The 17,550-nt window shown below is 43.8% G+C and overlaps 1 protein-coding gene and 1 long non-coding RNA gene across 2 annotated transcripts; one reads left to right on the forward strand and one right to left on the reverse strand.

Moving 5' to 3' along the window:
• Positions 1-7,147: 7,147 nt before the first annotated feature.
• LOC130521610 (uncharacterized) lies at positions 7,148-11,672 on the forward strand. The gene is made up of 2 exons (XR_008949391.1): positions 7,148-9,224; positions 9,285-11,672. It is a non-coding gene; the product is annotated as an uncharacterized LOC130521610 (long non-coding RNA).
• On the reverse strand, positions 11,577-16,873 carry LOC130521609 (COUP transcription factor 2-like). The gene is made up of 3 exons (XM_057025279.1): positions 15,625-16,873; positions 14,214-14,738; positions 11,577-13,113 (listed from the first exon to the last, which is right to left on the reverse strand). The coding sequence occupies exons 1-3, from the start codon at positions 16,118-16,120 to the stop codon at positions 12,839-12,841; spliced, it is 1,296 nt and encodes a 431-aa protein (XP_056881259.1). The 5' UTR covers positions 16,121-16,873; the 3' UTR covers positions 11,577-12,838.
• Between the last annotated feature and the right edge of the window lie 677 nt (positions 16,874-17,550).

Below are 17,550 nucleotides of genomic sequence, written 5' to 3' on the forward strand. Positions count from 1 at the left end.
CAGCCTCGGTGTGTTCTGCCCAGAGGCTGTTGGACCACCATGTCGTCCCTGAGCAGGACAGCATCAAAGCTCTTGATCCAGCCAAGCCTGAGGCTACAATCATCCCACAGCTCTGACTGACAGGCAGGACCAACACTGCCAAATACACTGCCAAATAACAACTTTACTTCACTCTTCTTCTTTTCTTTTACAAAATTGGTGTGCAAAACTACTAGAAATGCTAAATGCAAGTTTGGACCGACTTTACATGTCCCGGGTGAGTTTAACTGGCATTTGTATATGGATTGTGTGTCCATTCTGTATTGACTGTGCAGCTATAGCAGAAACTGTCCTCTGTGACTGGATTTAATTCAGTGCATTTTTAAATTTTTTTCCCCACGTTATATTGTATGAAAGGATACATTAATAACATTAAAAACTCACGGTTTCACTCATCACTTTGACCTCTGCCTGCAGCTGGATCTGACCTACCATTGTCTGGTTCTGGGTCTAATCCACCCGATGTTGCAGGTCTTCCAGATGTTATCAGGATAAATATTTGTATAGGTTTCTATGCAGAAAGTATATTTCATTGTTGGTCCATTGCATTGACATTTTTCCTCGTATTGGTCATGAATTTTCCGTATGTTTGTCTGCGCTCAGAATCCGTCGGGTCTCTGTAGTATAATAAAGCTGATCGTGTTTGAGAACACCCTTTTTTGCCGAGAGAACGCAGCTGTGTGTCCAGCAGGAGAAACATCTGGCTCTCTCCACACTGCTCTGAAATTTGTTCTGATGGGACATGAAGTAGGTGCAGCTGTGGTGAGTTCCACGGTGGACCTGATCCTCTGTTCATGGCCCAGATGGTTCCCGGTACCAGCAGACTCCTTCCAGCTGTTGTTGGTCTCAGTCGTAGCTGTAGGGTCCGCATGTAGTTAATGTTCCTCTACATTAGCCCTAAATTACAACAGCTAAAACAGTAATAAAACAATAGTTATTGCCCGATGTTACAATTTTGTGGATGTACAAACAAACTTTTATTAAATTACCAACAGACGTATGTTAAAATCAAATTTGCGTGACCCACATATGGTTTCCTCGCTGCCCTTTGACCCGCGTATTCAAATTCCCCCGTGTTCCTTTTACGACGAGCTGTTTAAGTTGTAGGCGAAGCGGCGCGTCCCTCTGTAAGGATGATCGACGGCCTATCCAAACTCTTGCATATGCAGAGGATGCTAATAAGTTCCTGTGGGACGTGTTGCTGTGGCTGTGGCCGATACCGCTCCCCAGTCAGATAAGGGAATACTAAATTGTATGAAACAGTGGACGCTATTGTACCGTAGAGGCGCCATGGCTGCCCGTCCATCAGGGACCCTCAGAAGGTCGCCCACTAGGAGTTGTTTACTGACCCATCGCTGTATTTTCCCCCTCACAGCTATTGTTATTTTATTTCTAATGTGCAGGCTTTTTTTCCCAGACCTGCTTGGACGATGTAAACAGCATTGTTTAGTCTTGATGAATGCGCTGAAACTACAGCGGGATGCTGTCGGTGCTAAACTGTCCAGACTGTTCCGTCTCCTCATAGAAATATGGACTCCAATTTGTTCAATTTAATTGTCAGATACAAGACGACTACATCTCACTTGTGAAAAGATTGTGTGTTTTCTCTCAAACACACACACACCCACACATATACACACGCTCCTCAATCTCATCAGCCACCGTGATTAAGGTTAGGCACTGGGGATTGTGCTGTCTTTTTGGAGAGATATTTCAGCTGCATTTCTGACACTCTGAAAGGAGAGGAAGATAAAGGAGGCGTCGGGGAAAAACTCCTTCCCGTTGTGTGAGTCCTAGAGAGGGCCTTGAACCCTGCCATTCATGCCTTTCTCTCCATCAGCTGAGTCTAATTGCCAGAGAGGACAGGAGACCCCAGGCCTGATCGTTCCTTATCCTCTTTGGCGCTTTCAGACGAGTGAAAGGCGAGCTTCTGCCTTTGATCTTTTCTCTGATTTGCTTTTTCTTCTCTGTCATCCCTACCATCCTCTCCTCAGGAGTGACACCGACTCCTTTCACTGGCTGCCCCCATCTCCATCTGCCCAAAATAATGACCAAGGCCCAGGCTTTATTAAGCAGGGGTGGAGACGGGAGGTCAGCGCAGGGAGAAGGAAAGGATGGGGACCCATCTCAGAAGGGCTGCCCCATTCCAAATCTACTCAGTAGCCTCTCTGTGCTCCCCTAGATTCTTCCCTTACAGTTTGCTTGGCCTCAGCTCGGAGAAAGACCATTCTTTGCGGGGCACGGACGTGAAGGCCCGTCCTTTCCCAGAGATGCTGCTACAATAAGACCCCAGGCTGGCTGGGACAATGAGGGCCTGTGTGATCTCTCAGCCAGGCTTGGGATGAGATGATCCCCTCTCTGCCGGTCCAATCGTAGGGTGGACCCAGTGGTCATTGTTGACAGCTAATGGACAGCATCTTTCCACTGGCATGGCCCCCTGCCGACTGTGTCATTTTAGCCTGCTTGATAATAACACCCGGGCCGGAGCAACTGCGGAATTCTATGGAGAGCAGCAGTTTGTTTGCAGATGAAAAATGTTCCCCCGTGCAAATCTGAAAGCCTAACGCTCGTGGGTGGTGGGGTGATTGGATGAATGCTTCTGGCCTGCAAAGACATTCCGGCATTCAGCAGGGGGAAATTCAATCATACTTATGAAAAGAGAAACTGGTCACATGACTGAAAAGAACTGAATCCGATTCATCGGGACAATAAAATTAAAGAGATTTGAGTTTCTGTCAGCAGAGATAAATTGAAAATAATAAGGTTGCGATCTGTGGGACAGCAGAAAGAAAAGAGCTGCCGTCACTCACACTGATCTACAGCACAGCCGATAGAGACGTGGACGAAGCGTGTGTGTGTGCGTGTGTGTGTGAGAGAGTGCACCTCGATGCTGTTGTCCTTGACTGTGTCTTTTTATCCTCTTTACTTCACCTGAGAACAGAAAATAGTGTCAACAATCTGGACAAAGTGCAGAATCATCATTATAATAATTGTGTGTGTGTGTGTGTGTGTGTGTTAGGTGGGGTTGATGATGCTTCTGCTTCAAACAGAGTGATCAGGCAGCCTCTAATGAAATACCCACAATCATCATCTGTGGAAAGAGCAGCTCCACCACTGGGGGGTCGGCTGTGAACATGATAATGGATAAATGAGGAGGGGCTTTACATTTTGTCTTCAGCTTGGTGTAAATTCAGTGTCTTGACCCACGGCTGCACAATTACGTCAAGTGCATTAATTGTTTTAATGTACGTTCTGCTGAAGCTTTCTTCCTCATTATATTCTATGTTTTGTTGTTTTTTTTGTTGGGGGGGGCTTGTTGTGTTTATTTATTTTTCAAAGCGAGTTTGACGGCTCCTGAAGTGCAAAAGGTGGACGGGGCGGGGGGAGTGGGGGTGTTAGGTGGGCCTGATAGAGATGTCAGCACTGCTTCAGTAATCCTGTGACGCCTTGAGAGCACCGGGAAGGAGGGGGGTGGGAGGGGTGGGGGAATTGGTAGGTGGGGTGGGGGAGTGGGGGGGGATGACTGAAAAACCAGCAGCTTGGTGACAGCAGAGGAGGAGACCACCCCAACAACAGCAGCAGGGGATGCTGGGAGGGGGAGGGGAACAGAGGGGGAGTGGAGCCAGAGAGGGGGGGGCAATCTTCATCTGCACACACACACACACACACACACACACACACACACACACACACACACACACACACATTTTTAAAAAATATTGAAAATGTTGAATGTTATATATTATTAGGTAACTATGACCACCATTACCATTCACAAATTAGATTTTTCAGGAAACTTCTCATTAATTACTTGAATCTATTTAAATGTTGTTTGTGATTGTTGAAAGAGCCAAACTCCATAGGACCCCTAAATCAGTCTACATCTTTTAACAACTGCATTTTCAGAAGCAATTTAGAAACTTCTTTATATTTTAAAGAATTTTAAACTGTAATTTAGGTTAACCAGCCCACGACATCTGAATCTGGTCATGTTTTTTTTCTTAAATGGGGGAGTTGAATTCTAATCAGCAGTGGAAACGGACATTCAGGGTAATTCAGGGTTTCACAGTGACAATACAGAAAATCCACCAATTCAAATTCCAACAGCTCCTGCTCTCTGTCTTAGAATCTTTATTTTGGCTGTGAATTTTTATGCACCGTGTTTTTGCACCCTTGCATGTCTAAAATAGAGTCTGAACCGGCATCGATGTGCCATGTGGGACCGTGAAAGTGGAGCGTTCAGAGTCTGTCCGTCTGTTTAACGGCTGTAATGAAATGTGATTCAGGTGGTAGATGGATATCTGTGGTGAAATTCCTCCCCCTGCTCACTGGCTGCAGCCCAGACGTCGCCTTCTGCTCACTCCTGCTGGAAAGTGTTACTTGCTGTGTTTGGCCTTTTGTCTGGGACAATTATGTTCACCATTAACAAGCTTTCTTCTGCTATTGTTCACATCAATTAGAGGTGGATGGTAATTTGAGCTGATGGTGGAGACGATGCTCAGAGGTTTAGTGGTGCGGTTGTGGCGTATAGATTGGGGGGATGGTGCTGAACACGGTTGAATTTTCTTATTCTTATTACTCTCATTTTTCTTTTAGACAGTTGCGCCAACATTTCAAACTGCTGCTCAAATGATGCCATTGTTATCCAAGAGTTTAGTGTTTCATCCAACTACTACATATTAATCACACCTGGAGTTTGAGCCTTAAGATTCAAATCAAATGAGAAATCAAAAACTTGACCAACAGAAAGCTGCTGCTTCAGGTCGAACATGAAGTCTGAGCCCTGCTTCTCCATGGCAACAGTTACACCTCACATAGCTACCAGATTTGTAAGGCTGTGGACAGAACTACGGACGGACCTGCAGACAGAAGGATGGCCTTCAGCAGGTAAAGAAATCTGGAGCTCACCTATGCAGCTGTGTGGGATACAGTTTGGTCGCTATTTCACTTAAACTCCATCTCATTCTCTAGCTCTGTAGGGCACTTGGGAAGCAGCAGATTCCCAGTGTGGACATAATAGAAACAGAAGGTGTTGTGGTAGCGGGAGGAGGTAACATCTTCAACCAGTTTGCAACTGTGAATGAAATGCTCATAGACTTCACACGCCTTCAAAAATTAACAGACATAAAGTGTTTGAACTCTCCCATATTGGTTGTGGAGTAGCAGGAAAGGAAATCAGAGCTATAGGTCTAGGACTTAAATGCAAAGGTATAATTCCAGCTTTACCCAGGTGAAGCCTTGAATCATATCCTTTAAGGTGACCTGTGCCCCCCCAACCCTTCACGTTACCATGAAAACAACTCCATGGATGGTTAAAGTGCACTGGGCTTAGGTTGTTGGTCTTTATCTCTCAAATAATATGGTTCTATATATGCTCAAAGCTATATCTAAGAAGGGTGGATGTGAGATGTACAGGTGGGTAGTAAATGTCCACACGTCCAAGTCCTTGGATTCTTGCTTTCTTTCTCTATAAGATGCGATAAAAACAGCAGGAAGAAACATGGAGGCATTCGTGCAAAGCGATGACAAGTTCCCACGTGTTCCCCCAGACCCCCCAAAAAATAAACTGAGAGTTTTGGAGCTGGGGGGGGATTGCAACTCGCCTGAATCTCAGCATGTCCACATATGACAGTCCCTCGCCCAGACACAGCTTCATTGTGCTCCTGTCATCGCTGCGTTTCCAGAGCAGATGAAGCTGTCAGTGGGAGGACGACTCCGTCCTGACAGCTGCTCCTCCCTCTCTCTTCAGAGCCTCGCAAATAAATATGTTGGGTTTCAAAGCTGCCACCGCAGATATTGGACACTGGGTCAGGGGGCCAAACGCAGAGCAAAAGCATTCCCGTCCCCTTGTAACCTGTTCTCAATGAGCCTGGTCACCTCGCCGGGGCACCCATTCAGCATGAGCCGTCCACAGGGCCCCGAGGGGCCCCGCTCTCACACACTGCCTGTTGGGAGAGCTCTGCATGCCTCCCTCTGCATCTGACAGTCATCACTCTTTTTTTTTATCTTCTGAGCATCTCTGTGTTTGACACGCCGAAGAGCCAGAAATAACGAGAAGAGTAAACGGTTCAAAGAAGCTGTTCTGACGTGGGGGGGCTGACCTCGGCCCGCTGACTGACTCTGAGGAGGAACGCATTCCTCCACGCCGTTTCTCCTAGTCTCGTCAGCGAAGGTGGAGGAAGAAGAAGACTGTTGTCATGTGAGCAGAGCTGCCACAGCTGCACCTGACACACAAATGATCATCTTCATTGGTGACCTTGTGTATTATTGGGTGGATCTTGCATGTGTGTCACTGTGTCACCAAGACTGACAGAGGAGCAAACGTGAGGGGAGATTGTGTGTTGATGTTTCTTTCTTTCTTTTTTTCCCCCTTGTTTTTAATATTTATGAAAGCAGAATTATGACAACTGCTCCAAAGCACAATCATCAGCCACGTCTCCCACCGTGTCCGATACAGACCTCTGTAAAAAAAAATAATCATGTTTCATTTTTCAAACACTCCAATAAGAAAAACAATTCAGGCTCAGGATATGAACACGTCCCGAGACCTCAAAATTGAATGACTCTACATCTCCAGTCCTGCGTTCTTACACAACAGATTATTGTCTCCTCTTACACAACTCAACTACAACACTGTCTCCTCAGTGGTGGATTTAATGTGGTTTCCCTTTAATTGTCTTGGCTTAAAGGTAAATACACACTAATGTTCTTGTTCTTGAGCTGATGTGTCTGCTCTGTAGCGAAAACACAGTCCTGACCTTTGACCTCACTCTTCCCGCAGAATGTAACAGTGGAACACAGTGACATATACAGCAAATGGAGCAAATCCAGACTTGATAGCGATGTCACGTATTGTGAATTGAGGCTATACCAATGGCTACGCAAAGATCAAATCAAATCAGATCAAATCAATCTTTATTTATATAGCGTCTTTTACAATCAAAATAGTTTCAAGGTGCTTTCCAGAATCCCAGGACCCCAGACAAGCAACAATGGCAAGGAAAAACTCCCCTTTAACAGGAAGAAACCTTGAGCAGGACCAGGCTCATGTAGTTGGTCCAGAAATTTTGCTGTATTTTTTAAGAATCTTTCCATTCTTTCCATTTTGTGGAAAAGGTCTGATCTGTTTATGGATAGCATTTGGACTCGGAAGGATTCTCCGCTGTTGTTAAACACCATCAAACACTGAGATCACTAACCACCGCCAGTCAGGAGCTCAAGAGGTCAGAGGTCACAGCACGCACACAATATTCCTGTGACCCGTGAACGATCATTGATGATTAAGAAGTGCTATAAAGGAAACAACAATGCCCCAGGATGGGCAGGAACACGCTCGAACTCATGCACACGTGTAAAACTCTGACATGTCAATGTTCCCTTGAACTGGTTTTCTCAACGCAACATAAACTTCAGGCTTTTATTCTTAATTTGAAATAGGCCAAACGACCTTGAGAAGGCTTAAGCAATATCATTTATGAGAAAAGAAAAATGGGGTAATATTTTTAAAACAGTAACAATCCTTTGTGTGTCATTACTTTAACACACAGTAAGATGGACGCTGTGACAGCTTACTGTTTATTCTCCCTCTACTGTATTTCCATGAAAGCATAAGAAACAATTATAAAGTCTATAAAAGTACTGGACACTGTGTTTGTCCATAGAAAACCTGATGATTTGTTGTTGCATTCAACTACTTTTTAAATAGAAAACTACAAACTAAGATAATTAAATTAATAATTAGTCGGGGCAGAAAAGTATCCCATAAAATCAAACACATCAGCTACTTCCAATGAAACCATGTGAAATATCTCCTCTGTCTGGAGCCTAAAAACAACCTTGATATTCATGATCAGACTTTGATATTTCATTAAAATAGCACTTTTAACAGCGCAAAATTGCAGCGAAAGCGCCTCAAAATGAGTCGTGACGCCCAGCCTGAGGAGGAATGTGATCATCGTGCGCAGTTGCTTTGATTTTCAGCATGAGTCCAGCTTTGTTCTGATGCTAGCATCTTATTTTATGCTTTGATCCACATGGACTTCTGGCATAACTGACATTTGTTCTGGTCACATCTGACTTAGCATCTATTATAATTTCCACCACGGTATGATTTTCTTGATTAAAATATATTTCTTTTGCATCTTAAGGTAGCTTCAACAGCAGAGGGCCTCTAAGCGCTACAGTTTTGAGATTTAAGTGCAGCCACAATAAGTATAAGGATGATTCCAGGAAGAGCGCTATAAAAACAGCTCACTGGTTGTGATGCATTAGTGTGGGATTAACATGACCTCCGTCCTGCTTTCTGTTCACAATAAAGGTTTAATCTTGGCTGCGACTGCAAAAATGGGCCAATCAGAAGCAGTGACGTCTGGAGCCCGTTCCTACCCTTGGGCGCCTGCTAATGGTGGCGACCACGATGCATCGGGCCTCGGTAACAGATGCGGTGACAGAGGAGCCCCTGGGATTCCACCTGTCAGTTGCCGGCGCGCTAATCGTCAGGCCTCGCACGAGCTGAACTCTCTGTCACCTCTCTGTCAAATCTTCATCTTCTCATTCGTCTGACAGATTTCCCGTCCCCACCTTCTCCCCAACCCTCCATGACTCCGCCCACCATCCGTCCTGCTGCTGAAAACACGGCACCATCGGTCCTTTATGTTAGCCGCGCCAGGACACTCTCATCCTCTTATGTGAAATGATGACACATGTATGTTTTATTTTGCTCTGTGAAATCATCTTAATCTGCTTCTTTGCAGCATCTCAAACTCAATAAAAACCCACACCCACCAACACACACACCCACCAACACACACACACACAGACACACACCCTGCCTTTCACCTTCAGAGGTGGGCTTTAATGTTGTGTAGTAATTGGGCAGGAAATTGAGAGACTGTATAAGGGGGAGAAGGGGTCATGGTCAGAGTTCTCATGGAGGTTATTCTGCATCTGTCTCTTAGCAACCACGGACCACTCTTTATACAGTCCTTGAGTTGATTGGTGCATTCCCCCCTCCTCCTCTGTAACTGAAATGTCTTTGGAGGGGCTCCTCCTCGGCAGACACACTTCCACCCACATTCTTTTAAGAATTTGTTTCCACGAACATCAGACGAGCTCACTGGGGCTAAACATTACTGAAGTCCTCCCGCCATAAAATCCAATAGAAAGGGCGAGATATACAATTTCAGGTCTGTCCAAAATTGTCCTAATTCGTGCGTTCTTGAATAAAAAATATTTTTTTCCATCAGGCTGCAGCAGGTCTCGCCAGTGTCATCACAGCCGTCTCTACAGTGTCAGAGGAAAGGCCAAAGGTCAGTGGACTGAGCCAAACGAAGTCCTTCATTCAAATGTCAGCTTGATGACTTCAGGGTCTGAGGTGTGCTGTCACTCAGCCACAGAAGGGGATTAAAGGGGACATTGGTCAACACAGAAACATTTTGTTTGTTTTTTTGTTAATTTTCATTGTGTTTTGGTCATCTATCTAAAATTTAATGATTTGCTTTCCCGTGGTTTTTTTTAATTATTTTTTTGAAACTTTCGGGTCTTTTTCTATCCAAAGAGAACAACTTAAATTATCTTTAACACAATAACGGACTATCTAACAGACTAACTCTGCATTTGTTGATTTGACATCATTAAAATTCTTGTGTGAAGAGCCTGTACAAACCTTATTTTGTGTGGCGTTTTTTCAGTTATGAACAGATACAATAAGTGTATCTAAATGCACCATTTAAATAAAAAACAAAATACGAACACACACAGAGATATTTAGAATTCTGTTGTAAGTAGGAAAATAAATAATAATAATAATAATCTTGTTTTATGAGGGGCAGAGCCTTCTGAAAGAGGAATCATTTTTAAAAACACGCCGTCTCAGATCGCGTTTTTGATATGAATAAAAATCCAGCAGATTTCTGATATATTTTTTTAAAAATCGGGTCGATCTGTTGTGTGTTACCGTTTAGTTTGTAACGGGTCGTCCAAAAAAAGTCGGACAATTTATTAATGCAACCTCAAATGAATAGATTTTTAAATTTCGGATTTTCTTTTTCTCTCTGGCTGGTTTGATGAGCAAAATGTAACGAAAGATGTGATTTAATAAATGCAATGTCTGAATGCTTCTGTCTGAAGGATTAATATAACTTTTCTTTTCTTTAGCGAGTGAAACACACACTTTCATTTCAAAATGTTCAAGTGTCCCGAAGAAATTTTGGTTGAAAATCTATAGCTAATAATTTTGTTTAATCAACTGTTTGATCAGCACATTTACAACAGACAATAAATTTACAGCTGCTAATTTGATTTCTTAAGATGAAGGAGCCATTGCCGTACCATACTGGTAAGCCTTATTTTGCCTATATATATTTTTTTTTTAAGGGACCAAATTAAAATTCAATTCCATGCTGCAGATTTCAGACGTGCGTGGTTCTTGATCCTGTTTGAAGATGGCCAAACAAATCAGCCAAATTATTAAAATATGTATAAATAGCATTAATGGAAGGAAGCGTTGCTCTAATAATTGTCGTCTCTTTGGCACAATTTGCGTCGCATTAATATCAATAAAAACATTTGTATTTAAGCCAACAGCACGAATTAAAGACTGGAAAACATATGCCTTTGACGATTTATATTTTTCAAGTATCAATTAAAATTGAGGTGCTTAATGCTAAACAAGCTAAATGATGCCATTAAGCGCGATAGCTGAGAATAGACATCAATACATTTCATTTGTTTGAATGTGTTTATCAAGAAAATATTTAATATTCCGTGGTAATATACGTGGTGATCGAACGTCAGTGCCGCGACTGATTGGTTGTGAACCGTGATTGGTTGGTCACTCGGATCCCTGGGATATGATTGGATAAACCCGAATCACGCGTACTGTAAACAAGAAGCGGAACCGGAAGTTGCCCCTCGCTTCTCTCACCAGGGTCACGAAAAATGACGAAACCAAAAAAAAAAGACTGAAAGAAAATTTACATGCAAATATAACCAACATCTGTGCTCCAGGCGTTTAACTAGCAGCTCCTCAGCATTTACCTTCTTCTCACTACTCTGTGTGTGTGTGTGTGTGTGTGTGTGTGTGTGTGTGTGTGTGTGTTGGGGGGAGTTGAGTGGGGTGGCGCCATTGTTTTATGTTGGCCCTTTGGCCCAGAACACACAGGGGGCATGGAGCACCCAGCTTCATCGTCCTCGGGGTAAACTGTTGTGACAGAGCGCTCAGGGGCCCCTCATTAGCTCTGTGTCCATTAAGAAGCAGAGAAGCTGCCTTAATCCTCTCTGTCCTCCTCAATCTGGCAACACACACAATTATAGTTCCATTTTCATACACTCTTCAAGCACTTTTCTGAATTATTATGTTCTATGTCTCCACAGGTACGGGGAGAAAATGACTTGGTTTCAGTCGTAAATCATCACTATCAATACTTGGGAAATGCATTATAGGGAAATGTTTGCGTTTACATGTGGGGTTTGTGTATGTGTGTGTATTTGGAGGGGCGGAGTTTAAACAAAAACAGACGATTTGTTAAACATCAAAATAAACCAAATACACTTTATTTATAAATCTTGAGTTATAATTTAATACAGAACCAATATGCTTTCACAGTACATTAAAGTGGTTGTAGAAAAAAAAATCCAAATCCACACACACACACACACACACACCACACACACACACACACACACTCACACACAGTCATAACCTGCAGTGTTTTTTGTGCCATAAAGCAGCATGGGCTCATAAATGCAAAACTTATGATCAAAAAAATGTATTTTTTCACTGTGTGCAGTTTTTGTTTCCCTAAACTTTAGGAGAAGAATGAAGAACGTATCAATGTCCCAATTGTTGGCTAACGTGTTAATACTGGAATTACATTACTTTTCCTTTTATCCACAAATTGGGCAAAATAATCCAAACAGTTGTTTTAGTATTATGCATGATACTTCATTTAAATCATATCGAGACTTTCTGTTATTTTAGTCCATATGAAATTTATCCTTTGTCACATAAATCGGAGCTAAAAAATTTAGGCTTCATGAGAAAAAAATATCATTTGACTGCTGTGTTAACTGGAGAACCACACAATCGGATGAAGGTAGTGAGCAGGTACAAAATAAAATGTGTACAAAATATGAATGTAAGAAAATAATGATAGTACAAACGTTTTCCACACATTTTGTTGCCCTCATTTTTTGGATATTGACATTAAAAAGAATCCATCGAAAGAATCGGATGAGTAATCTCATTTTTTGTCCGTAGATAACATTGCAAAATAACTTCCCTCAGACACTACTGGGCTTCAAATGCATGTTAAATCTTTATGAAATGTTCCTGTCATCCAAAGTGCCATATATGGTAATAACGTACAAAAAATCATAAAGAAAACCAGCGACGACAACGACAAACAGACACGAAACCTCCCTGCGGTTCTCTCACAGGCTGGGTCGAAACCGCTTCAAAAAGGGAACAAAACAGTTTACGAACATGATAAATATTCACACTGGGTCCAATAAATATGCCCCCCTGCCCCCCAAAAAACCTTGTGAAGGATTCACTGCAAAAAAAAAACAGTCTCTGGACATCTGGAATATAATTTGTCCATCAGTGGGATTCAGATGCGACATCTGGAGAACTGTGGCTCTGGAATTACAAAAACAACAGCTGGAATAATTAAAAAAAACAAGGGGAAAAAAAGAATCTCCACTTTGTTTTCAGCAGTGGAAATGTAGCGATCTCATTCCAGTCGCAGCGACAATACTTTCGGACCCCGCTTTGCCATCGCAGCGGCGCCACTGCAGCCTACTGGAGGGGCATGTAGGGCCAGCTGAAGCTGCCTCCCGACAGCAGCATGTCCCTGATCAGAGTCTCGATGGGGGTTTTCCCAACCAACCGGACGAAGAAGAGCTGCTCGATGACAGACGACGAGACGGTGCGGAGGGAAGGCAAGCGAAGCAGGAGCTTCCCGAACCTGTTGGGCTGGTTGGGATACTGACTCCTCACGTATTCCTCCAAAGCACACTGGGATTTCTCCTGCAGACCCTCCACGTGGGCCACGTCAGACAGTCCACAGGCATCTGCAAGTGGAGAGAAGGAGCGGACGGGATGTCGGCAAAGCGATGAAAGGTTACTGCCGAGAGGCTAACGTCACGTTTCAGCCATTTAATCAGCATTAATCTGCGGGACTCAAAGTCATTATTTGGTCACGAACAGCTAAAATTGAGCTCAGATTCTCACAGATTATGAATGCAACACCGCAGAGTTAGCATGATTATGCCAGACTCAAGCAGGTAATCAAGTATAATGGTCTTTACATGCGTTATAACACAATAATAACACTGTCCTTAAAGTGTACACAGCAACGCCGCTGCAGTGAGTCACGTAGAACCGTCGCTACACTGTTAAAATTACAGCTCCAGTGATGATGGGACATTAAAATGTCAGGATGTTGTGTTGTGTTGTGTTGCTAGGCCAGAAGGCAGCAGTGGTGCAGGAACAACGTCCGTGTCCCATTTAAAAATGCACTCATGAAACAGTGAAACAGTTTCATTTTTTTAATGAAATTATCACTAATTGTGGACTATAGATTGGACCACCATTTCACCTTTTTAAAACACTCTTAAATATTTAATATTTGACAAAAAAAAACCAACCAAAAAAATTTACAGGAGCTACAACACCATCATAATTGTGATATAGTATTAATTTCCTTACAGATATTTAACTGAAGATTTCATGATTATTTGGAAGATTACATTAAAAAGAAAACACAAATATAAAGTACAAAATAATAAATTCGGTTACTTTTTTATGTTTAAAAATATCAAAATCAAAACAGAAAAATAAAGTGAAAGATATGAGTCCCTTAATTTATAGATGTTTCTATGTAATATATAATAACGTTAATAAAAATACATTTATTTAAGAATGTTTTAGTGGGCCGAGTTCAGTTTTTCCAACTTTAATTTAACTCTGGTATAGAAAATATTCGTTTTCCTAATTTAGTTTAAACCCGATTGCGGTCTCGCGCTTTTTAAATTGTCGTAATTAAAAAACGTAAGTACGGCCGGGTTCAGGTGGTGCTTTTGCTTTTACGTTATTTATCGTGTGTGTGTGTGTGTGTGTGTTGTGTGTGTGTGTGTGTGTGTGGTGTGTGTGTGTGTGTTGGGGGGGATACCTGTGGTGAACAGGACGATGGCTTTGATGCAGCTGTACTCCGCCGAGTCTACGTGCAGAATCTTCAGCTTCTCCACCTGCTCCTGGAACACCCGGATGTGGTCCATGAAGGCCACCACCCGGTCCGCGGACATCGGGGAGGCGTGGAGGCCGGCGGCTGCCAGCAGCGGCGCGACGTGGACCGGCATGGAGCACTGGGCGGCGTTCAGCACGAACAGTTCGCTCCAGGTGAGGCGCAGCAGAGCCACCTGGTCCGTGACCTGCAGGTCCGGAAAGAACGGGATGTTGCGGGCCCACTCCACGGCGCTGAAGAGCATCCGCGCCGCCAGCTCACAAATGTTCTCTATGCCCATGAGGTTGTTGCTCTGCAGGCACTGAGAGCCGAACCGGGAGGTCGGATAGGGTTCGGCCCGCAGCAGGAGCGAGATGTACCCCGACAGGTAGGAGTGACACTGGAGAGGGTCTCCGTTAGTGAGGGCAAACTGCCCGTGGAAGGACTGCGTGGGAATTCTGCCCCTCTGCACAGCTGCGAGGGAAAACGGCACAATGATTTACAGAATGGTCAAAATCAACTCTGCAGAACAGGAGGTTGTCAAACCCAACACAGACATGATTAAATCATCGCTGTTTTTTCTCCAGCTGCTGAAATAAATAAGGATTCATAAGGAATTATAGTAAAACTCGGGTGTTTAACTTTCAACAGCTTCTGCTAAATACAAAGTGACCGTGAGACTTTTATTTTTGTTGTATTATTTTAGTTATAGTTTGGTTATATTGCTTAATGAAAACATAACACTTAGATCAACATCATTTGATTTGAGGCCATGACGTTTAAGAGCCTTGAACTCTTTTCTTTGGAACCACTAGGTCATATCAGGTTAGGCCAAAAATGGGCACGGAGCCGTTTAAGGACAAGTACTCTCTCTCTCTCTCTCTCTCCCACACACACACATACACACACACACACACATACACACACACACACTAGAAAGAGGCCACACGCGACCGATAATCTACCGCAGTCACGCACTTGGACGTTTCAACGAAAAAACAAAAGCGCAAATTCGTTTAAAATGCAACAAACAAGCTGCTTCATTCCAATAAATTCTGCCGGCGCGGGACACGGTTCGTGCGCGTTGGTGTTTCGCGCATGCATCAGTTCCTACGAGCAGCAGCAGATTTTAGGTGCTAGCTGTGGAACACAGATGCTAACTGGAAATCTCTGCTGGGCTGGAAACATCCCAGTTTCAGGGACAAAAGGAGCCTTGGAATGATACATTGTGCACAATTACACGACGAGGACATTATCATGGAGGACAGAAAATAAATGAAATAAATAGATGATATCTTTAGATGAACAGGAGGCAGCTGGACATTCTCTGCAGCTGCACCAGCAGGAGGTTCTCCCATACCTTCTCTCCTCATGCCGACTTTGAGGCATTTCTTCAGGCGGCAGTACTGGCACTGGTTGCGGTGGTGCTGGTCTACGGGACAGTTCCGGTTGGCCCTGCATGTGTAGGTCAGGTTCCTCCTGACGCTACGTTTGAAGAAGCTCTTACATCCTTCGCACGTGAACTGTCCGTAGTGTTTCCCGCTGGATTTGTCCCCGCACACGATGCACTCGATCTGCTGGTTCTGCTGTTTGTCCATGGACGAGGAGGAGGACGACGACGAGGACGTGGTGCTGTTGTTAGTGCCGTTGGGCACGGCGGTGGTGCTGGACTGGCTGGCCGGCGGTGCGCTCTGAGGGGCAGCTGCTGCCGGAGGCATTTCCAGAGGAGGCACCGGGTTCATGTGTCCCGTCAGCTGCCCGGGTAGTGACAGAGGTGCGACCTGGGACACGGGAGAGGACAGGGGCCCCTGAGTGTCACCGACGCCCTCGGAGTTTCTCCACGCCACCATCGCCATATCGACGGTCCCCAAACTTCGCAGCACCAACTTTTCCCTTTTTACGCGTTAATTTACGCAAACGCGAATTCTCTGAATGAACTGTTAACACACAATCAGGGAAAGTGTGGCATCGCTCCAGAGTATCAGATGCGCCTTAAAATAAGAACGGAGCTTCTTTAGAAAACCGCGCTGTGAATTTAAGGCCAAGGGCGGTTTGGGATGGTGCAAATTCCGAACGACGCTTTCTGAAAGGAGCCGCACTAAAATATCCAGAGAGGAGAATGAAAACAGTGAGGCAACATCCAGCGACGTTGTCTGCCCAACAGGAGTCAGGCTGCTAGCTTCTGTTCTGTGTTGAGCTTTTAAAAAACAAACAAACAAACAAAAAAAAACCTTCGCGCTTGAGATGCGGGGGTTTTGGACCAGGCTCTCCAGACGTTCCCTGTTCTCCAGCGGAGTCACAAGTTTGATCAAAAAGACAACAGAGGAGAGAGAATGAGAGCGTGATGGGTGATGATTTTATGATGCTTCGCTCCGAAGCAGAGGAGGAGAGTGGTGCGTCCGCGCGTCACAGGCTGTGGCACCGTGACGTCATCGCCGGCGGGGCGGAGCCCGAGCGTGACCGGGCGCTGCACGCTCCGATTCTGGGACAAGCAATGCGACCTTTGACTTCCCTCCTTCCTCCTGCCTTCTGCCAGCAGCATCCTCTCGACTCCGTCACATTCATCCTGTAATTCAAGTTTTTCTGTCCTATAATTTAATTCGCGTCTATTTTGGTCTTCCGCTTCACTCACGTCAGCGTGACTGGAAGAAACTAGAAGCAGAAGCGTGATGCCACCTAGTGTAACCGGGACATGATGCAGGACACTGGACACTGACACTGACACTGATAAATCTGTGAATTTTAAGTAAATTGTCACTATATGGTCAGTGAAAGTCTTTCATAGACACGTTAAACTGATGTCATTCTTTCATAAAGCACTGGCACAATAGCCTCCCAGTCAAAAAAAGGTTTTCTTTTCTGTTCAACTATTATGTTCTTTTATAATTTTAAGGCTGAAAAACATTACTGAGTATATTGTGAGTCAGCACACATGTATTGTAACTATTTTAAATGCAAAACTAACCTGACTATAAGCACATCATATACATGCTTTATGCTTATAATTAAACAAGTCAGTTACAAGGAAATATAAATTCTGTTCTTTTAATATCCATTAAGATTTAAATTAATGTGCAAATAATAGTTTTCTTATTACCAAAGTTGTTGTTTTTTGGTTTATTTTCTATTTTTAACACATCAACATGGAGACTGTTTTTGGTCCTCATTATTATAGAAGAAGGCAGATTTTAACCAGCAATACAACATTAAAATGAAGATTTTAAATCCAGCTTTGGTCAGGTGTCATTTGTAACATATCATGAACAGAAGCTACTGGCTATTTCCA

Source organism: Takifugu flavidus, chromosome 2 (assembly GCF_003711565.1).
Source record: "Takifugu flavidus isolate HTHZ2018 chromosome 2, ASM371156v2, whole genome shotgun sequence".
In the NCBI taxonomy this organism is placed as follows: Eukaryota; Metazoa; Chordata; class Actinopteri; order Tetraodontiformes; family Tetraodontidae; genus Takifugu; species Takifugu flavidus.